The sequence below is a fragment of the Populus nigra genome, chromosome 7 (assembly GCF_951802175.1).
Source record: "Populus nigra chromosome 7, ddPopNigr1.1, whole genome shotgun sequence".
In the NCBI taxonomy this organism is placed as follows: Eukaryota; Viridiplantae; Streptophyta; class Magnoliopsida; order Malpighiales; family Salicaceae; genus Populus; species Populus nigra.
The window spans coordinates 19,207,071-19,228,000 of record NC_084858.1 but is presented as its reverse complement, the minus strand read 5'-3'; the positions used below and the strand labels follow the sequence as shown (position 1 = coordinate 19,228,000).

Sequence of the window (20,930 nt, the reverse complement as noted above, 5' to 3'; positions counted from 1 at the left end):
CAGATTCATCTACATATATAGCTAGTTCTGCTGTCTTTCTTCTTCTTCTTTTCTTTTTTGGGTTAGTAGCTAGTATTGCTGCAGGTATATACATTGATGGAGCACAACCTTAGTTCATCAAGAACTGACAGAAAATTAATAGAGAGGAATAGAAGAAATCAAATGAAGGAACTCTACTCCCAGCTTAACTCTCTTGTACCCCATCAAAGCTCAAGGGTTTCTCTCTCTCTCTCTCCCCCTCATTGTTCACACGTTATTGTTGTGTATTATATAACATGAAAGCTCTTTTAGTTATGATCTTTCTAGCTCTGATCTTTTCTTTGTTATTTTTTTTCTTTTTTTATTATGGGGATTGCGGTGCAGGAACCAGTGCTGTCAGTGCCTGATCAACTAGATGAAGCTGCAAGCTACATAAAAAGGTTGCAGACAAACTTGGAGAAGATGAAGGAAAAGAAAGACAGTTTAATGGGAATGGAAAGGGCAGATTATACTTGCAAGAATAGTAGTGGTGGAAAAACAGTCGGTTTAAGATCACCACAAATTGAGGTTAGTGAAATGGGTTCCACTTTAGAGGTTGTTTTGATGAATGGCCTGGACAGTCGGTTCATGTTCAATGAGATCATTCGTGTGCTTCATGAAGAAGGAGCAGAGATTATTAATGCCAGTCTTTCTGTTGTAGAAGATACTGTATTCCATACAATACATTCTAAGGTATAGCAGCTACCTAGCTAGGTCATAATTTTTTTATTAATTTTGCTTGACAATTTACTTTCTGTGCTTTTTAATGAAGAATATTGATTGTTTATAAGTTGTAGAGTTCTTCTATAACTTAAGTCCTTTCAAATTAATTGTGCAGGTTGGAGATTCTGCCCACAGTGTTAATGGAGCTGCGAGGATATCTCACAGGCTAAAGAAGTTTGTCCAAGATGATAATGAGTTTTAAATTGTAATTTGAGATTTGCTGGTTAAGTTAAGTATACATGCATGGAGATCTCATATGCGTGAGTTTCCTACCCAGAAGACTGACTCTATCATGCATGTTGAATATTTGCTTCTTGCCAATATAATTAAAGATTTATATATTGTTCTTTCTCCTGGCTATCGGTTTTGGGCTTTGTTCAAGTGGGATAGGACTGATTGATACATAGATTAGATACGATATCTAAGCTATATATACATATATATATTATTTCAGAATTTTATATATGTTTTATATAAATCTAGCCACCATTAATATTATTATAACTCAAGGAGACTACTGGAAAATATTCAATTAATTATTAACCAAAATTAAGATCTTCACTTCATAGTAATTATTTCTTGTTGTTTAAATAGATTAATGTATTATTTCCTATCTCCCAGAACACACAGAAACAATATCATTAAATGATCGATTGAAAATGCGATCCAACTCGTGTTTTTAATTTTTTTATTAAAAAATAATATTTTTTTATGTTTTTGATCATTTTAATATATTGATTTCAAAAATATTTTTTAAAAAATAAAAAAATATCATTTTGATCATTTCTAAGTTAAAAACACTTTGAAAAACAACCGCAATTATACCCCTAAATATATTCTAAATGCAAAAATTGTGTGCGCATGCTTAGCACTTTGGGCTTTGGGGGGCGCATGCATTATATTTCAGTAGTGTAAAATAAAATTTCGCGGTATTATTTGGTTCTCTTTCGTGTTCTCTCTCAATGATCCTTCATTTTCCCCCCTTTCATTTCTCTCTTTTATCTAAGGAATTGAACTTTAGTTTTTAATGCTATTGGTATTTTAAATTTAGTTTCTTTTAGTTTTGATTTTTGTCTCTTTTTTTTTTAAGTTTTAATTATTTTCAATTTAATCATTCAATTCTAATTTATAAGTGTAAGTTTTTCAATTCGGCCCTTCTACTTTTGATTTCTTTTTTTTTCTTTGCTCTTTTATCAGAGTTTTATGGTTTCAATTTTATCCCTCATTTCAGTTTTTTGATTGTTTTTACAATAAGAATAATACAAAATTCAATTTGTTCCTTTTTTTTTCTTTTGATTTATTTTTTTCCTATCCTTTTATTAAAGTTTTTTTGGTTGTTAATTTTATCCAACAAATTAAGTTTATGTTTTTTTTGTTATTTCAATAATAATAGTAAATCATTCTAAATTCTAATTTATAATAAGAAATTCTAAATTAGATTTTTAAATAAATTCTAAATGAATATAAATTTGAATTCTATTAAAATAAAATGGAATAAAAAATCAAATATATAAAAATATTATATAAATTAAATGTATTAGATGTAGTCTATTAATTAAATATAATAGGAATATATTAGATAGATAATAAGAATATAATAGGAGTGGTCCTAAAACAATACCTGGTGTAACTATTCACAAATAGAATCTAGTTTATGTGTGTCATTGTCAAGACAAAAAAAAGATATGAATATAATTGAATAGTTAAAAAATTTTATGTCAAAGAGAAGTCATGATGGTGGTGTTTATAATAATAATAATAATAATACTATTAATGATGGTAATAATCATAATAGTGGTAGTGGTGGCAGCGGCGATTGTAATAATAATAATAATAGTACTAGTAATAACAGTGGTAATGGTTATAATAATGGTGATGATAGTAGGAGTGGTTGTGTAATGGTAGTAATAATAATAATGATGATGATAATAATAATAATTGTGGTAGTGGTAGTAATAATAATAATATTAATAGTAACAGTAATAACAATGATAATAATAATAATAATAATAATAATATTAATAGTAACAGTAATAACAATGATAATAAAAATAAAAAATTATAAATAAAAAATTAACTAAAAAAAAGGGATTTTATTGTACCTGTATGTACAATTTACTATTCATTATAATAGTCAAATGATGTTCATGACCTTCCTAACAATAAAAACACTTATCTTGAACTCAAAGATATTTTTGTATTTTCACATAATTTATTAGTCATTGTAAATTTAGTTGAAGTGTTTTTGTTTATTCAATATTTTTAATTACAACAAAATAATAAAAATACTCTTGAGAATAAAAAAATCAACATAACAAGGGCAATGATATTTCAATATTTTTATTTAAAAAAAAACAATCAAATTATACGTGCACCCTTGAATTTAAGAAATGTAAACAATTGAAGTTGGGGTTTTAGGGTCTTTTAATTTTCAATTTTCAATTTTTATTAATTATAGGTTCGATTAAGGGTGATAACCTGATGTATTGTTTATGTAGTATACTCTGCATGTTGCCCCTAATAATGCATTGAAAAATAAAATAGAATCAGTTTAAGATGAATGAGGTTTGAATTTACCAATAGCTCGTAGATTCTTGAGGTTTGTGATTACTGGTTGGAAAATTGATTCACCAAAGTTTCTAATAATTTATTGTTTTTTGGATTGTATAAATTTTGCAGCTGAATTTGGCTATAAAAATCCTAAAATAACCTAAAAAATAAAAAGAAAATCCACATGTTTTATCATTTTTTCTCTTTAAAAAAATTAAATCAAACCGTACTGAAACTAATTTGTGTGTGAATCGTGTGTGTGTGTGTCTATAATTCTTTTTTAATCAAAAATCGATTCAAATAAAAAATGTAAACTCTGGGATCAAGTTCGAGGAATCTATGTGTAAGTGGGAAGGTAGCCAGCAAGCTAGAATTCTTTTCTATAATATTTTCTGAGTCCCTATGTCTTGGTTGTGTTGGTTGATGAGTTATTAAGGCATGAAAAAAGGCTGGCTACAATTGAGTCAATGGTTTACGTCATCACGGTGACGATCGAGGTGTGTGTGTGTGTGTCTCTCTCTCTCTCTCTACACACACACACACACACACACACACACACATATATATATATATATATATATATATATATATATATTCATTTTAGTATATTTTTGCACGAGCCGAGCTGCGGGTGAAATTAGTTTTTAAAATTTTTAGCTGTCAAGAGGTAGACCCAAGCAAACAAATAGGACAGTTATATAATTTAATTGTTAAGAGAAGAAGAAAAAGAAAAAACACACCATTAATGAATTATCGGTGACAATCCAACTATTATATATTTATACGTGCCGCATTATATAAAACAGGACACGACTTCAATCGAGTTAGACAGCATATGGCAAGAATTGACTATCAAAAAGCGTCCTACGAGCTTCTTTAATAGTGCAGGCGCTACCCACTCGTTAAACTGTGTGAAACACAAGCCACTAATTTTATGATTAAAAAATAAAAAATATAACGTGAAAATACTGAAACGCTCCTCATGGTCCTCTTAATTATACAAAATACTCATATAAAAATACTAAAATACCCTCAAAGAAAAAGTTTTTTTTTTTGTTTTTTCTCAAACTAAAAGCATTATTTGTCTGTACATGAAAATTAGAAAAACTTAAAATACCCTTGTCCGGCAGCCTATTATTTTTTGATCTTGGAAGCAAAGAAGTATTTTTATTATTATAAATATTGTGAAAAATCAAACAAGTATTTGGTCAACCGTCTAAATTTTATTAATTCTAGATGTAAAAGAGTATTTTTATTGTGAAAAAATAAAAAAAAATACAAACACAAACTACTTCAAACAATTTTATAATGACAATTTAGTCAGTAAAGATCCAAATACCTCTACACCAAAAACTTAAATTTAAATCCCTAAAGGATCAAAGGATAATTTTCCTATTACAATCTATAATAATATTTGTTTAGAGTTACAAGGAAATTCCCAAATCTTTATAATGGTCGGTTGCTTTAAAATTTCCAGTAAAATTATTAAGGTTTCTTTTAATTCACTGGAAATCCGTACAAAACTTAATTGGCTCAGGAGTAAACCCTTTTTATTATATAATTATAATTGAAAAATTATATATACGAGTCTTGTTTCATGAAGCTTTCAATATCAAAATCATTATACTAATTCCTTGTTTGTTTCTAAAAAAAGTATTTTTTAGAAATTATTTTATTTACTTTTTTATATTTGATCAACTTTAGAAAAATAGTTTCTTATAAAAAAAAAGTCTTCATAAAAGGAAAGTTTTTTCCTTTTCTTAACTCTGAAAATGCTTTTCAAAATACCTCTTTTCCTCCCAAACATCAATTAATTTTTTATATTTCATTATTTTATTGGAAGTAGTCAAATAGTTATATTTAACATTAATTATATATATATATATATATATATATATAATATAGAAATCAAAATTTTCATGTGCCAAGAAATTCATGGTCCAAATCACAGTTCTCTGGAAATTAACACAAACTAAATGGATATTTATTTGTGTGGCAAGAACCATAGATCATGACCACAGCGCGGTGTTGGATTTTGCCAATTTTTGTTAGGATCATATGCCATCATAAGGAAAACTCACAGAGATGGATGGGGCGAAGCAGCACACAGAACATTCATCTCCCTCCTCTTACCACATTTAGAAGAGAAATTAATCTCCGATTCAAGCATGTTTGATGATGGTGAGATTCTCACTGCTGAGACCATCATCTTGGCGAATAAAGCCAACTTCCATTTCTGTGCTGGAACTAGGAACAGGAGGCATAGGCAAAGACACATATTGTCTGGTCTGGTGAGTGGATTACTACATGCATAACAGGCACCATGCAGCAACGGGGACACCATCTTGCAGCACAACACGAAACTAGTGCACCTTGCTAGACTTCGGACAGGAAAGGCTGGCCCTTCTTCTACTGGCCCGGGAAGGAATACGCGGTATACCATTTGTTTTTGAGTTTGAATATGTTTTAAAAATCTTATTAAATAAATATTAAGAGGTTTGAATCAAGTAGTCATATCCTGAGTTTATTCTTTAAAAATTATCAGTTCGAGTCTCATAATTTTAGAGCTATTGGAAGCTTACGAGATAGTTAACTTTAGGGCTTATAAGATTAATCAAAGTACGCGTAAACTGATCCAAACACTCATGTTAATAAAAAAAATCTTATTAAACATGATCACAAGTTTAAAGGTTTTTCCAATAATTTTTTTTTAAAAAAAAAAACATTTGCTTTCTCATTGAAACACAATCCCAACTTCAAGACAATAAATCAATTCATCAATTAATAAAATTTGAGAATCATGGTAACTGCATTTTCTTATAATTCAGAAATTTCATGTTTTTATTATTTTAAAATAAAGCAAAAGTAACAAAATCGGATCCAAATTCACAGTACTCTCATCACTCATGCAGCAGTGGTTTATGCCTAATATAGGATATTTTGATCATAAATATAAGAAGCTATTTAATGTTAATTTTTTCAATTTTTTTAGTTAAATTTTATTTTTTAAAAAAATTATGTTCCTATTTATGCTCTTCTTTTTCTTGTTTTGATTTTATTCCTTTCCTTTTTATCTGTCCAAAGCTCACAGTGCCATCGTCTATGGGCTTATAAAACTTCCCAGCCCATTCTCAGAATCCACATTCGCAATTAACTATCATCACAAGGTCAAAACCGTAACTCCATAACAGCTAGGGTTTTCTTCAACCTTCTTATAAAACAAACCCCAACTTCTAGCGCTTCAGTTTTCACTCGGTTCAGCCTCAAAATCTCAATTCCAATGGTAGGCGGCTTCGAAGTTGGTGCCGTCCCTTTCAATCCCGACGGTTGGGGTCCGCCGGACGCCACCGTTACCCCCACGACCACCTCCACACTCCCTCTCAACGTCCCCTTCGCTCCCTTCTCTCGCTCTGAAAAGCTCGGCCGAATCGCTGATTTCACTCGCAATCTTAACCAAGGCCAAGGCGGAGCTGGTGGGCGAAAAAACGCTGCATCCGACTCCGTCTTCGACTTCACTGCCGACGATTCCTTCCCCTCCGCCGCTGACAACGACTCCTCCTTCCGTCTCGTTGACGGGAAGCCTCCTCCGCGGCCGAAGTTTGGACCTAAGTGGCGGTTCAACCAGCACAACCGCCCTCAGCTACCGCAACGTCGCGATGAGGAAGTGGAGGCGAAGAAGCGCGAGGCGGAGAAAGAGAGGGCTCGTAGGGACCGGCATTATAATCAAAACCGGTCCAATCAGAATCAGCCACGTAGGGAAGCGGCAGTGTTTAAGAGTTCTGTGGAGATCCAACCTGAATGGAATATGCTTGATCAGATTCCGTTTAGTACATTTACGAAACTCTCTTTCTCGGTCCCGGAACCAGAGGATTTGATTTTATGTGGCGGGCTAGAGTTTTATGATAAGAGTTTTGATAGAATCACACCGAAAGCAGAGCGGAGATTGGAAAGGTTTAAGAATAGGAATTTCTTTAAGGTAACTACCACTGATGATCCTGTTATTAGAAGATTAGCTAATGAAGACAAAGCTACCGTTTTTGCTACTGATAATATTTTAGCTACGTTGATGTGCGCAACCCGCTCTGTTTATTCTTGGGATATTGTGGTTCAAAGGGTGGGAAATAAGTTGTTTTTTGATAAAAGAGATGGATCTCAGCTTGATTTGTTGTCAGTTCACGAGACATCACAGGAGCCTTTACCAGAGGCTAAGGATGATATAAACTCGGCATATTCATTGAGTGTTGAGGCTGCTTATATTAATCAGAACTTTTCGCAGCAAGTTTTGTTTAGGGATGGGAATAAGGTTGCATTTGATGAGCCTAACCCGTTTGCCAATGAAGGGGAGGAGGTTGCATCCGTGGCTTATAAGTATAGGAGGTGGAAATTGGATGATGATATGCATCTTGTTGCTAGGTGTGAAGTGCAGAGTGTTGTTGAGGTTAATAAGCAAAGGTCGTTCTTGACATTGAATGCGCTTAATGAGTTTGATCCCAAGTATTCTGGTGTTGATTGGAGACAGAAGTTGGAGACTCAAAGGGGTGCTGTTTTGGCTACTGAATTGAAGAACAATGCGAATAAATTGGCTAAATGGACTGCTCAAGCTTTGTTGGCTAGTGCTGATATGATGAAGTTAGGGTATGTTTCTAGGGTCCATCCAAGGGATCATTTCAATCATGTGATTTTGGCTGTTGTTGGATATAAGCCTAAGGACTTTGCTTCTCAGATTAATTTGAATACGTCCAACATGTGGGGTATTGTCAAGAGTATTGTTGACTTGTGCATGAAATTGAATGAGGGTAAGTATGTGCTGGTGAAAGACCCGTCTAAGCCACAAGTGAGGATTTATGAGGTTCCTGCTGATGCGTTTGAGAATGATTATGTGGAGGAGCCTTTGCCCGAGGAGGAACAAGCCCAGCCTCCTGAGGAGAATGCTGAGAATGCCGAGGCAAATGGGGTTACCAATGATGTGGAAGATAAAGAGATTGATGTTCAAGCTTGAAGGTAATGGTTTACTTTGCTTAGTTGACTGAAAGGATCTCTTTTTATGGTAGTTCATTATACCTGCACTAGACATTTCACATATGAATATGATGATGACCTGTGGTAAGGATACCTAAACTTCTAGGTGATACATCTGTTACCATGATGTTTGTTTGTAATTTTCGTGTCAGTTGATCAATTGGTCTCTGAAGTACCTTTGCATGAGAGAGGCTAAATTAGCTTCCCGCACTATGGCAGATAAAGTTATGGCTGTAGTCACGGTCTGATGTACTCATAGGCATGCACCAAGCAATGAAAGTTCTATTAGTTGATTTAATCAAATATTTCCTGGAATGTTTGTTTTGAGAGCTAATAGCTTTCATAATTTTTATTCTGTCAAGAAATTTTGCCCCTAACATTTTTGTATTCCTTTCCATATGAATTTTTATTTTTTGTTTTTTATTTTTTTGGCTTAAGGTATGTTTTTAGTTTTCTAGAGTATCTTCAGACTCTCGGTCAACATTATCACACAAACCTCTATCCAGTTTTTCTTATAACGAGTGTGCCAGTGGTTATCCCTTGTAGATCCAGTAATTGAATGGGCAACAACTATGCCATAATTGTAGCATCATCAAGTTTATGTGGTCTGGGGTTTGAACCAAAAGTGATTTTTGAAGTTCAATGTCACCATGATTTTTAATCCATGCATTTGCAACATTGTTACGTCCACTTGGTTTCATGATATCAATGCAAAATATATTTCATAATTTACTTTTGGTGTAAAAGTTGATCTGCTTCCTGTTAATTCTCTGTGTGTAAAACGATGAGAGAGAAAACTCAAAACCTGTTGGTTTGCTATAACCATGTTTCATAGTTTTGGGTCTGTTTTTCATATTAGCTCAACCTTTCTTCTCAAAATGCTCAATTGAACTGCCTATAGAAAGTAACATTTCTAAATATGCTGGATTGAGCTAAGCTTTTCTTCCATTCTCACCCTGCTTGTAGTTTGTAGGTGTTTGTTTGTATGATCTCATGAATAACATTTTGTCCTATCTTTTTAATTAAATTTTCTATCTTGGTATATCATCCTCCAATTATAACGCATATATAATTGCATCCTTTTCTTTTCCATAATTGTTTGCCTTCTAGTTGAGAAGCTAGTAAATGTGAGGAAATAAATTGATGACAAGTTAACTTCCTCTTAACTTGTTGCAAGTTCTCACAAGTCATGGTCACATTCTAGTGTTCATATGTTGTTTATTTTCCTTATCGTGTGTTCCTGGTTTCTGTTGAATGAAAAACAGAAATATACGAGTGGGTTTTATTTGTTTGAGATTTTTCCAACATATTTCTCGTCACCACATCTTTAATGTTAGGGCATATGTTCAACTTACTAGGTTAAATTTATATTTCAAGTCACCATATATGCCACTTTTCCCTTTCATGTTTTGTAAGATTGTCTACATGTTTGGTGACAGTACTGGTGTTGCCAAGGAAAAAAAAAGTTATCTTCTATACTGTTTTATTTTCAATTAACTTCATTACCTGGTGTTGTAGTTACACTTTAAAGAAGCTAATTAATATCCTAGGTTTTTCAGTTCGGTTTCCTTTTATTATTTCTAGTTTTGGAAAAGGTCTCTTCCATAGTGTTTTATACATCCTTGAATAAGTTGTCGGGTGCCTCCTATATGTGGGGCCATTAAACTGTTGTAATTACCATACCTGTCATTTCTCAACTACTGGCCTGGTTTGCTAATTGATCCTTCATTGATTGGATCTTGCAGATCGATCTTGGTTTTGCTGTGAACAGAAGTCCCAGGTCACAAATGGCATTTGCAATTTGAGCATCCCTCCAGGATTGTGGTCCAGGGAGCCCTCTGTTTTATTTTTATTTATTTTTGGTTCTCGTCAACTTGCGCTCTGCTGTTGCAATTTGATCACAAAATTTGAAGCATCAGGTGCTTGCCTTTTTTTTAGATTTTGCTGTACCGAATCTGTAGTGGTGCTGGAGTTTTCTACTTTTCTTCGCCTGGAAACAAGATTATATATTATTTGGGAACTTGTATGATCCGCATGCTGGAAAATGAAGGCATAAAACATTCGTCTTGTTTGAGTTTCTTTGTTCCCTGTTTGTGACCTCAAACAATAAGGAAACCCTGTTGGAAATTCATAAATGAGTTCTGGCTAGGAATTCGATGAGATTAAGTGCTTAATCAAGCCTCTCTCTGTATTTTGTTCAATTATTATTAAAAACCATACACACAGCAGCGAACAGAGTTTAATCTGTACGCACAGATTTTTAGCCTGAATTCGGATGGATCTTGTCTGATTTCGAACCCGAGAAACAAACGCATGTGGTTCTCGGTTTCTGGCTGCTATAGTCTTCAGATTTGATCTTAAAAAAATCTGATCAATATAATTTCTAGATCCTGACTTGTAACATAATTCTTAATTTATCTAAAAGGATATATCAATTCAAAGATTTGACCCGTCTCTTAAATCATACAAAATGAAAAATGTGTTTTTTATAATAAAAATTATTTTCAAATCAATTTAAACGTTAATCAAAAGAATATATCATGAATATAAACACCGAACAGATAACCAAAAATTTAAACGTCACATATTATTATTGATTAGATCCCTCGGAGGCACCAATGGTTTGCTGTGATAGTTTTCAAGAGGAGGGAAAAGCGAGATCTGAAAGGCATTATCGTATAGACCAAACTTTAATTTTTTGTCTTATCATCAATGAAGAATACTAGGGGAAAACTTTTGCCAACATGTCATTGGGCAAATCTCATAAAGCACACCACAACGTGTTCTTGCAAATCTTCTTATCCCCAACAAATCCTAGGACTGAGCTGCCTTGCCTGTTGAATTCAGTATTTTTTTGAAAAAAAAATTGTTTTTTTTTAAACATTTTAAAATACAAAAACAAATAAATCTCTTAATAGTATTTGCATAGTAATTACTATAATCAAACCGAGTTGCATCAAGCCTTGCATTAGAATTTTTGTCGTTGTTTATAGTTTCATTCTAAATAGTGTTCCATAAAATTTTTAAAGAGAAATTTCTTAATTTTTTTTATTCGTTTTAATATACTAAATGAAAAAAATAATTTTTAAAAAATAAAATTATTATTATAATATATTTCTAAAAAAAACAATTATCATCTCGTACACTTCTTTAAAAACAAGGGTTGTTTATAATTTTATTCTAAAAAAAATGCTTGACAGTATGATAGCGGTTATTTTTTAAGTAACTTTTCATGCTGAAATGCATGTCAATGATGCTTTTTTATTTTTTAAAAATTATTTTTGATATCAGCACATTAAAACGATTCAAAACATACAAATCATATTAAATTTTAATTAAAAAAAAATTAATATTTTATTTACATCGCGTTTTCAAATACATTTTAAATATCGTTCCATCTAGTTTTACAAAATTCTTCATTTGTTCGTTTGATTTCGCGCTGTCTTTGTTTAAGATCTTGCCCATTCCTTAGCTACCCTTGGAGGCTATGTAACAACTGGACCCTATTCTGTAACTTTAAAGCCCTTTCTTTCTTAAAACCGAAAAAAAAAAATTCATTTTCTCCAAGACAGCTGTTAACCACAGAAATGAAGGCCCTCTGGTCAATTAAATGTCCATATTCCCTTGGTAGCATTTCAAGTTTCTCCGACAAGTCAAATCTCAAAAAGAAAAAAAAAAATTATCACTTGACTCGAGAATTTTATCTTTGAACTTCAAATTTAAAAAGCCAATAAATATACCGGAGAACAAGGGTGGGGTGGGGTGGTGCATAGGAGGATTTTTTTATTTTAAAATATATTAAAATAATTTTTTATTTTTTAAAAAAATTTAATATCAATATATCAAAATCATTATAAAAAGTTTTTTTTAAAAAAAATATCAATTTGAGTGTTCTTTTCAAAACAAGTATATTTTTAAAAAACATCTAAAAATAAAAACCACTTAAATACACATTGATTGTAGGTGAAAAACCTAGTAAAAAAGAAGAATTAGAAGGATCCATTAAGAAAATGGCAGCCAAAAAATGGGTACACAAAAGCAAGAAAATAGGAGAAGTTGGAAGGCGGATTGAGGGAGAGAAGGGGAGAGAAAGAAATGCAAACTAAGATTATATTGGAGTTCTAATAATGACATTATCAATAATATTAAAAGGATTTCAATGAGATGAATCAATATAAATCTTGAAAGGTTGTCATTCATGACTGGAATGGATCACACGTGTCATTCAAAAATAATAAGTAACCCACCCGCTAGCAAGTACATCATATGCTCCTGCCATAAAAAATTTGAAGCAACCCATTTGGGTTATTCCAAATGAAATGTCTCTTTTTTTTTTTACCCTGAGAAATTATTTAGGTCTCGATCCAAATACCAAGAAAATATCTTAGCTAATGACACACACGCTAATTTATTTTTCTAATCCTAAGATATCAGAGTCAATGCACACTAAACTTTTTCTTGTAGAGCAAACACTATTTTTCTCTTCAATAACCATTAATGAAATATCAATCACCAATTTTTTTTATCAATGACACGACAAACACAACGACCGAGGTACTTGCAACATTACTCACCATTAAACATATGCAATTCCATTCTCCTTTAGCACTCTGCACTAAACAGGTACTAATTTCTCCACTCACCACGAGACTTTTTATAATTAAGCTATATACATTATGAGATAATTGTAACATCATGCTCCACGAAACAAGCTTAACTGAGATCTTATCTTTGGTCACAAGATAAGAATGAACAATCAATAATCATACAACAATCTCAAAAACAACTAACAACCACAAGTAACCACACAACAATTCTAGAAACTATGAGCAACCATTCAATAATCCAACAAACTTATACAAAATACACAACCTTCATGTATGTATTTTTCTGCATTATTTACTTTCTTGTAGATTATTTATCTCCTATATTTTACTAGCTTAAACATTAAAAGAACCTCGTTTCGAGGAAAGTTATTGTGTGCCTACTATATTAATGATAAATCCAATTACTTTACCTGTCCAATATCGCATCCCATGAAAAGTCTAGATTCAATTTAAAGTTTTTGATTAGTCATAATACCTAGTTATGTGTGCTAACTATGTATATAGATATTAAAATGATGGCTCCTGAATCTTGTAGTATATTATAGGTTGCATGTGTCGCGTTTAAGCATATAACATACTTGAATAGTTTATCACTAGTAAAACCTCCTCTTAAACTAGCTTTCAATGGTTTATGAGCAATGCTATTTCGCAAGAAAAAAACAACACAGTAAAGATCGTGAGTCACCAAATCATGTCCCTATTCTACACTTACAATTTTCTTAAATCACTTGTTTGGTTCCTTTCATGTAAATATTACTTACTAATTTATAGGTTTGTGTTATGTTGCAACTTAAATAATAAAAAATTGAATATAAAAGAATATCTAAGTCATAAAAAAAATTTCATCGTTAATATCAAACCTGATCCAACAAGTCAACTTTAAAATCTCCTGATTTCACTCCTTACTTTGCTCAGATTTAAAATTAAATTATATAGGAGTTTTCTCAACATGACCTAGTCAACTTGGTAGGTCTAAAAACAATCTGGAAGACCTGTAAATACATGATTTGACTTTTTTTTAAAAATCAAAAAGAAATTTTTATTTTATTTTGAGATGTTGATATACTGGATCGACCCGAACTTCGTAACTTAACTTGTAAATTTGTGATTTGGGTGATTGACTCAGTGGGTTTAACAAACTTGTTTTTAAAAAATTATTTTTACTTAATTATATGATAACAAAAACAAATACTTATAAAATCAAGCATAAAAAAAATATTAGAACATTTGTTTGAGACTACGATAATATTATAGAATACAAATTGAAATAATTTATGAAGATAAATTCAAAATCAAGTAAATATTGAATGATAAAATTAAAAAAAATAACAAAAATAAAATAAAAAGAAAAAGGTATGCGAAAAAAAAGAATAAGTCATATCATTCACTATCCATATAAACAATGAAGGTGTTGGGTTGAAATTTCAATTCTTTTAGGCCCCATTTGTTTTATGAAAAGTGATTTTTTCAAAATCATTTTCCTAACTTTCATGTGTTTGTTTACCTTTAGAAAAACTGATCAATGAAAAATATTTTTTAGTAAAAAGAAATTTAGCTTGGTTTTCAAGAAAATGTTTTTTTTTTGGGTAGAAAATACTTTTTAGAAATTATGAAAAAATCAGAAATACCTTGTTATTTGTTAATTATATCAAATTTCATCATCAATTTTTTTATTGCTATATATTTTGTTTCAAATCTTTTTTCTTCAATTTCATCCCTTCAAACTTGATTTAATTTGATTTTTATATTAATTTTGGTTCTTATATTTTTTATTGTTATTTATTTTTCTGTTATCATTTTATTTATTGAATATTTTTATCTATTATATTTGTTTCATATTCTTTTAATTGCTATTTATTTTTATTTAAAATAATTTATGAAATTATATATTTTTAAAATTTTATCATCTTTTATTTTTTTTATTTGTTAAATTCAGTCTTCATTATTTTAATTGTTATTTATTTTATTTGAAATAATTTATGAAATTAGATTATTTTTTTGAATTTCATCCTCCAACGTTTTTATCTATAAGATTTCATTCTCATTATTGTAATAAACTTGAAAAAAAATAAAACACTAATAAATTATTTTTCAGCTTATTTTCTATAACATAATCAAATACTGGAAAGTCTTTTCTAACTCATTTTCTATTACACTACCAAACATAAAAAAAAATCTACTTTCTAGAAATTCGCTTTTTTAAAAAATTATTTTACAAAAAAAACCTATTTTCTAGTAAAAAAATAGTCTTATATATATATATATATAAATTGTTCAATATATTTTTTTATATTTAAAATCTATGTACTTATTATTTGTTAAATCTATTTATGTTATGTAATCCAAAACAAATACATCAACTACCTCACTTGTATCATAAAGTGCTTAATACTTGATAAATAGATATTATATAATATTAAGTTACATTCAAATATTATATATTCTCAAGTTATAATAGTTAATTATCATTATTATCATTTGTTATAGTTATACAATAAACTTCAATTATAAAGTTATAAATAATGTAGATTCATTTCTATAGTATTTGCAATGTTTATATTTATTTTAAAGCTAAAAAGGGTTTTTCTGTTATTTATAAATCAAGATTTATTTAAAAATAAGGATTATATATTTAGATTTATTTTATAGGAATTATAATAATTATATGAATTAACAAATAAAAATAAAAAGTTGTTAAAATACCTGGTTGGTTTAGCTGACATGGAGAGTAAACCCTTCACCTACCCTTCCACTCGATACAAGTAAGACTATATCACACTTTGACCTACTTAGTATGTGTATGGTAATGTAATATAGAGTGTTTTTTTTTTAAATAAAAATTAAATTAAAAATAAATTAAAATGATATATTTTTTATTTTTTATACTAACACATTAAAACTATAAAAAAATACCTAAAAAAATTAGTTTAATGCCTTTTTAGGTGAAAAAAATAAAATATCATTTTAAAAATCAAAATTTATTATAATATCAAAGTATCCTTACTTTAATCCATCCAATAAAAACTCAATCCAATCAAATTTGATGATATCAAACATTGAGGTTCATGCAAAATTGTTGTTCCCAAATATTATTAAGGTAATGTTTTGCATTGCGGTCCAACAATGTTTTTTTAAAAAAAATAGCTTGAAATTATTTTTATATTGTTTTGATTTAATGTTAAAAATAATTTTTTAAAAAATATATATATTATTTTAATATATTTCAAAGTAAAAATTATTATAATATCAAAGTATCTCAATCCAATCAAATTTGATGATATCAAACACGGAGATTCATGTAAAATTGTCATTTTAAAATATTATTAAGGTTATATTTGGCATTACGGTCCAACAAAATATATATATATATATATATATATATATATTTAAATTAGCTTGAAATTATTTTTATATATTCTTAAATCGTTTTGATTTATTAATATTAAAAATAATTTTTTAAAAAAATATATATATTATTTTAATTCATTTCAAAAATAAAAAAAAACTTTAAAAATCAACATCTACCCTACTTCTAAATAGGCCATAATATTACTAATCTCGAGAATATAATCAAGTGGATTAATTGTGTTCAAAGTTGCTAATGTAAATTGTGGATTAATTGTGTTCAAAGTTGCTAATGTAAATTGTATTTTATATTGTATTTGAAAGTGTGTTAGAGGTTATATTTTAAAGTAATTTTTGTTTGAAAATATATTAAAATAATATATTTTTTATTTTATTAATTTATTTTTGATATCGACACATTAAAATCATATAAAAATACTAAAAAAAAATAATATAAAATAAAATAAAATTCAACCTTTAATAAAAATCAAGTTGAACCTCGATTCCAGAAACTTTTCGTAGTAATCAGTTAAGCAGCGAGGGCATCAAATCCATAAGCACGAGAGAAATTATTGGGATCTACATGCTGTAATCAATATCATTGAGTGGTTTACAGGCAAACGTAGAGATTGTTTTTAATTCTGCCTGAGCATGGCTTGACTTTCATCCCATTGGCACATGCATGCATGATTGACTAATTTAATTAAGATGGAGATAAGATTGAATCAACGTCTTCTAGGGCAAATGACACCATATATAATATGAACCTTCTGGGAAAATTAATTTATTCTATGCCATTGAAATGGAAGTTGCTGGGGACGCCATATGAACCCTAAACCCTGGAAAAAAGGGTTATTATTATGCCAATGACTTTTCTAGAGAGGCCACAAACATTCAAAATTAATCTATTACTTAGCTTCAGCTGTCGATTTCTTTAATCTAGTTTTTCAATCTCAATATATTCATGTTCTCAAGAAAATTCAATGCCTTACTACCCAAGGGAACCATGTCTGCTTTTTTATTTTTTTATTTTTTTTTCAATTCTTTAATTTTCAATTTGGGAGTGGCTATAGGCGCAATGGCACTGCCTCTCCCTCTACTGACACAGCCTTGTTAACTTCTTCTTCTTCTTTAATGACTAAAGTGTCCGTGTATTTTTTACTGATTTATTAGCATCTCTAATTAATGAAGATTTCATTACTTTATTAAAACTAAAAGAAGAAAAGAGAAACAATCTTAACCCTAAATTTTTAAATTGTAAACGATAAACACCAATCTGGTTACGATTCTTGAGAAGAATTATCTATTAGGGAGGGCGGGAAAGAGAGAGAGAAAAACACAATCTCATTGTCTTTGTGTTCAAGTGAACCAAAAATTTCTGCCATGGGGAGATCAACAAGCATCAATCGGTATCAAGTTTTTTTTCAATGTATTATGGTTTTTTGCTGGTGTTCTTGTAATGATTGATTAGGCTGAACATTTTTAATTTGGTTCAGTTTTCATTTAAAACAACAACCAAACCGTGATTTTTTTAATTGAAAATCGAAACCAGTTTTAATTGGTCAATTCAAGTTTTTTTTTAATGTTTTCCTAAGTTTTCTCAGTTTAATCAAGTTTTTAAGTTTTTTTTTCACTTCTAGATTGATAATAATGATAATCAAAGAAACTGACAATTAAAGTGTGTTGGCATGTTTAGATTATAAACGAATTTAAACATGTATAGATTAAAAGTATAGTTTATGAAACTATGAGGACTAATCAAATAGTTTTGCTGAACTATAGGGACTAAGTTACAATTAACCCCCACCAACTCATTGATCAGTCAGAAGGCAGCTATCTCCGTTAATGGCGTGCCGTTGTCTGTTAAACTACCTTATAATCAGCATTAGTGCATCCTTATTTTTCCATCGACACAAAAATCATTAAAAGAAAAAGAGAAAAGAAGAGGTTCCTTTATAAATAATTTAAATTCTGAAGAGAAAAGTTTCGGAAGGGCATCCCTGTTACAGGGAGCGCAGACTGTGGCTGGCAAAACTCAGAGACTTGTCAGCTTGTCCTTGTCTTTTTTCGACCGAGAGCAACGCCACCTTATCCATCGTACAATTAACTTTCCCAGTGTAAGTTCAAAACTATGAAATTTAAAAGCATGTTTAAAAGATAACGGCTAGTAACGGATTAGGATTGTGTTTGTTTTTAGGTTTAAAAGCTCTCAGCTGTGGAGAGTGAATTATGTTTCGGTCGAACCGGATCAAGTTAAACCAGGTCTGATCTAGTTAAAAAAATTTAATTTTAATTTTAATTTTTAATTATATTTTATTCAAAAAATTAAAAGGAGACCGCTTGATGACATAACATTTGTAGAATTTGATCGCAATCACAATTTTGTTCCTAATGATATTTTACCAGATGTTGTTGTGCGTTTAAGAAACCAAAGAAACCATAGTTCTTGTCGAATGGATTTCGTACGTGTTAAAATTGTAAATAGTTTAATGGAATAATAAAAAATATTTGATATAAGTATTATTTATTTCATGTGTAATAGCAATAGTTAAATCTACAATATTTAAATTTAAAACTATCAATATATATATATATATATATATTATTTTATAATCTCAATTTGAAAAGTATTTTTTAATTAAACATATTAAATTATTTTTTTTCAAACTCAATTTCAACCATAATTAATTTTAATTAAAATTATTTTTTATAAAATATATTTTTTTAAATCACAACAATAAAAGCTGAAAAAAAGGCAAGCCCGACTGTACTCCAAGCTCTGCATTCCTCTGTCACTTGCTCAGTCCATCATTGTTTATATAAAAAAGCATCTTCCACTATTTTTTTATATATAAAAAGGGCTTATTATTTTACTATGTTCTATTAATGAAAATAATAAGGATTTGCACAATATTCTTATTTTTAGTTTATTATTATTTTTTAAAAATTTCATTATTGTTCATTATATTGATTATTAATTGGGTTTAATAATTGATTTTATGCTGGTTTTATAGATTTTTATAATCTTAAATTTTTTTATATTAAATTAATTTTTAATTTTGAGAAAAAAAATTTGATTTAGTTGTTTATGAAAAAATTTAAATGAAAAAAAAAGAGAGGTGTGAACGCCATTTGGGTTTAAGATTGTATTCAATTTCCTTTTTTGATCCTTCTATTTTGAATATTATATAATATAGTCTTAAGTTTTATTTTATTCATATTGTTTGGATTTTCATTTCGTTAAGTAGATGGAAGTTGAGAATTTTTTTTTAATTTGATTTTATGTTTTTAGACTTTAAATTTGCCTTTTTAATTTCTAAACAAAAGACACCACGCATGAGAGCTAGCTAGTTCAATACCAAACAACATTTTAAATCAATAAGACATGCATCATATTGTACTTACCGGGTAAGTTACATTAATAACCTTTCTCATAAAGTCTACTTATAATTATTAAAAAGTGAAGGAATTAATTGACAAAATTAGCAGTGTTTTATGGATACAAATTAATGGCTAATGGGAGGGAGCAGCCGGCCAGCGGCTTGGTTTATTTTATTTTTTTTATTTATAAATTGAACTAATTTGGTTCGGTTCGGGTTAGTCACTTTAGACACATTAAAATTGAAAACTGAACCGAACCGGATATTTTTCTAAATATTTTAACCGGTTTGATCAGTTTTTTTACTATTTTGATTTTTTTGATTTTCTCGGTTAAATTAGTTTTTTGGTTTTTTTTTCACCCCTAGATATAATTGAGTAAATTTGGGTTGATAATTATATTTAACTTAATTTCTAATATTTTATAAATTATAAATCAAACTTATTTAAATTTTTTTGAATTCAAGCAGGTTCAATATATCAAATAAAACTAATTTTTATATGGATATTACATATATTCACGAATGGAAATTATATTACTAATTTTCATAGGTCTAAATTTAAAGATGAATCTTCAATATGAATTATAAGTGTCATGTCACTCTCGACATTAATTTTTATTTTTATATCTTAATTACCATTAAATTCTATCTGCCTCATCCTCTTGAGACAAATATTTTTTTTGTTATATTAAATAAATCTAATAAAATGTATATTAACAAAAAAAAATTAAATTAGGATATTTCTAAATAAAATAAAATATTTAATTTATAAACTATCAAATATAAAAACATATTTAGTATATGAATCTGTATCAAATTTTAAAAATCAAAACCCATTACCTAACCTAAAATATCTAATTTTTAAGTTTTTTGAATCCACAATTATAAATAATATCTACATTATATGAATTTAACAAGTTAGGTCTACTCCTAAAATGCAAATATTACACACCAAACTTTTTTTTTAATAAATGAGCCTAGATGCATCCCTCCCTGTATACAACAGTCTAGAACTTACTTCTCGAGCAGATTTACCCCACTAGTGTTAAGAGAGAGAGAGAGAGAGAGATTTTTATCAGCAAATCACGGCTTGCCAGGAGGTGTTTGTAATTGTGTTACAACTGTATTTTTAAAAAAAAATTAAAATGTTTTTTTAATTTTAAGTATTTTTTATATTTTTAAATCATTAGAAAAATAAATTTTAAGAAATAAAAAAATATATTACTTTAATATATTTTCTACGTCCGAACAGTCACTTGGTCTATAAAATCCCTCCCTTGGAAGCATA

General features: G+C 29.3%; 2 protein-coding genes across 2 annotated transcripts; both read left to right on the top strand.

Moving 5' to 3' along the window:
* The first annotated feature begins 73 nt into the window (after positions 1-73).
* LOC133698620 (transcription factor bHLH162-like) lies at positions 74-717 on the top strand. The gene is made up of 2 exons (XM_062121613.1): positions 74-216; positions 364-717. Exons 1-2 carry the CDS (start codon positions 97-99, stop codon positions 715-717), a joined length of 474 nt encoding a protein of 157 aa, XP_061977597.1. The 5' UTR covers positions 74-96.
* Positions 718-6,522: 5,805 nt separating this feature from the next.
* On the top strand, positions 6,523-10,377 carry LOC133698468 (eukaryotic translation initiation factor 3 subunit D-like). Its single transcript, XM_062121389.1, has 2 exons — positions 6,523-8,292; positions 10,056-10,377. Exon 1 carries the CDS (start codon positions 6,572-6,574, stop codon positions 8,288-8,290), a length of 1,719 nt encoding a protein of 572 aa, XP_061977373.1. The 5' UTR covers positions 6,523-6,571; the 3' UTR covers positions 8,291-8,292; positions 10,056-10,377.
* Positions 10,378-20,930: the final 10,553 nt, after the last annotated feature.

Bases quoted from the DNA above. Each gene is read 5' to 3' on its own strand.
- LOC133698620 (XM_062121613.1), top strand. From the start codon at position 97: ATGGAGCACAACCTTAGTTCATCAAGAACTGACAGAAAATTAATAGAG. The intron at 217-363 runs GTTTCTCTCTCT...ATTGCGGTGCAG, and splicing joins TACCCCATCAAAGCTCAAGG to GAACCAGTGCTGTCAGTGCC.
- LOC133698468 (XM_062121389.1), top strand. From the start codon at position 6,572: ATGGTAGGCGGCTTCGAAGTTGGTGCCGTCCCTTTCAATCCCGACGGT.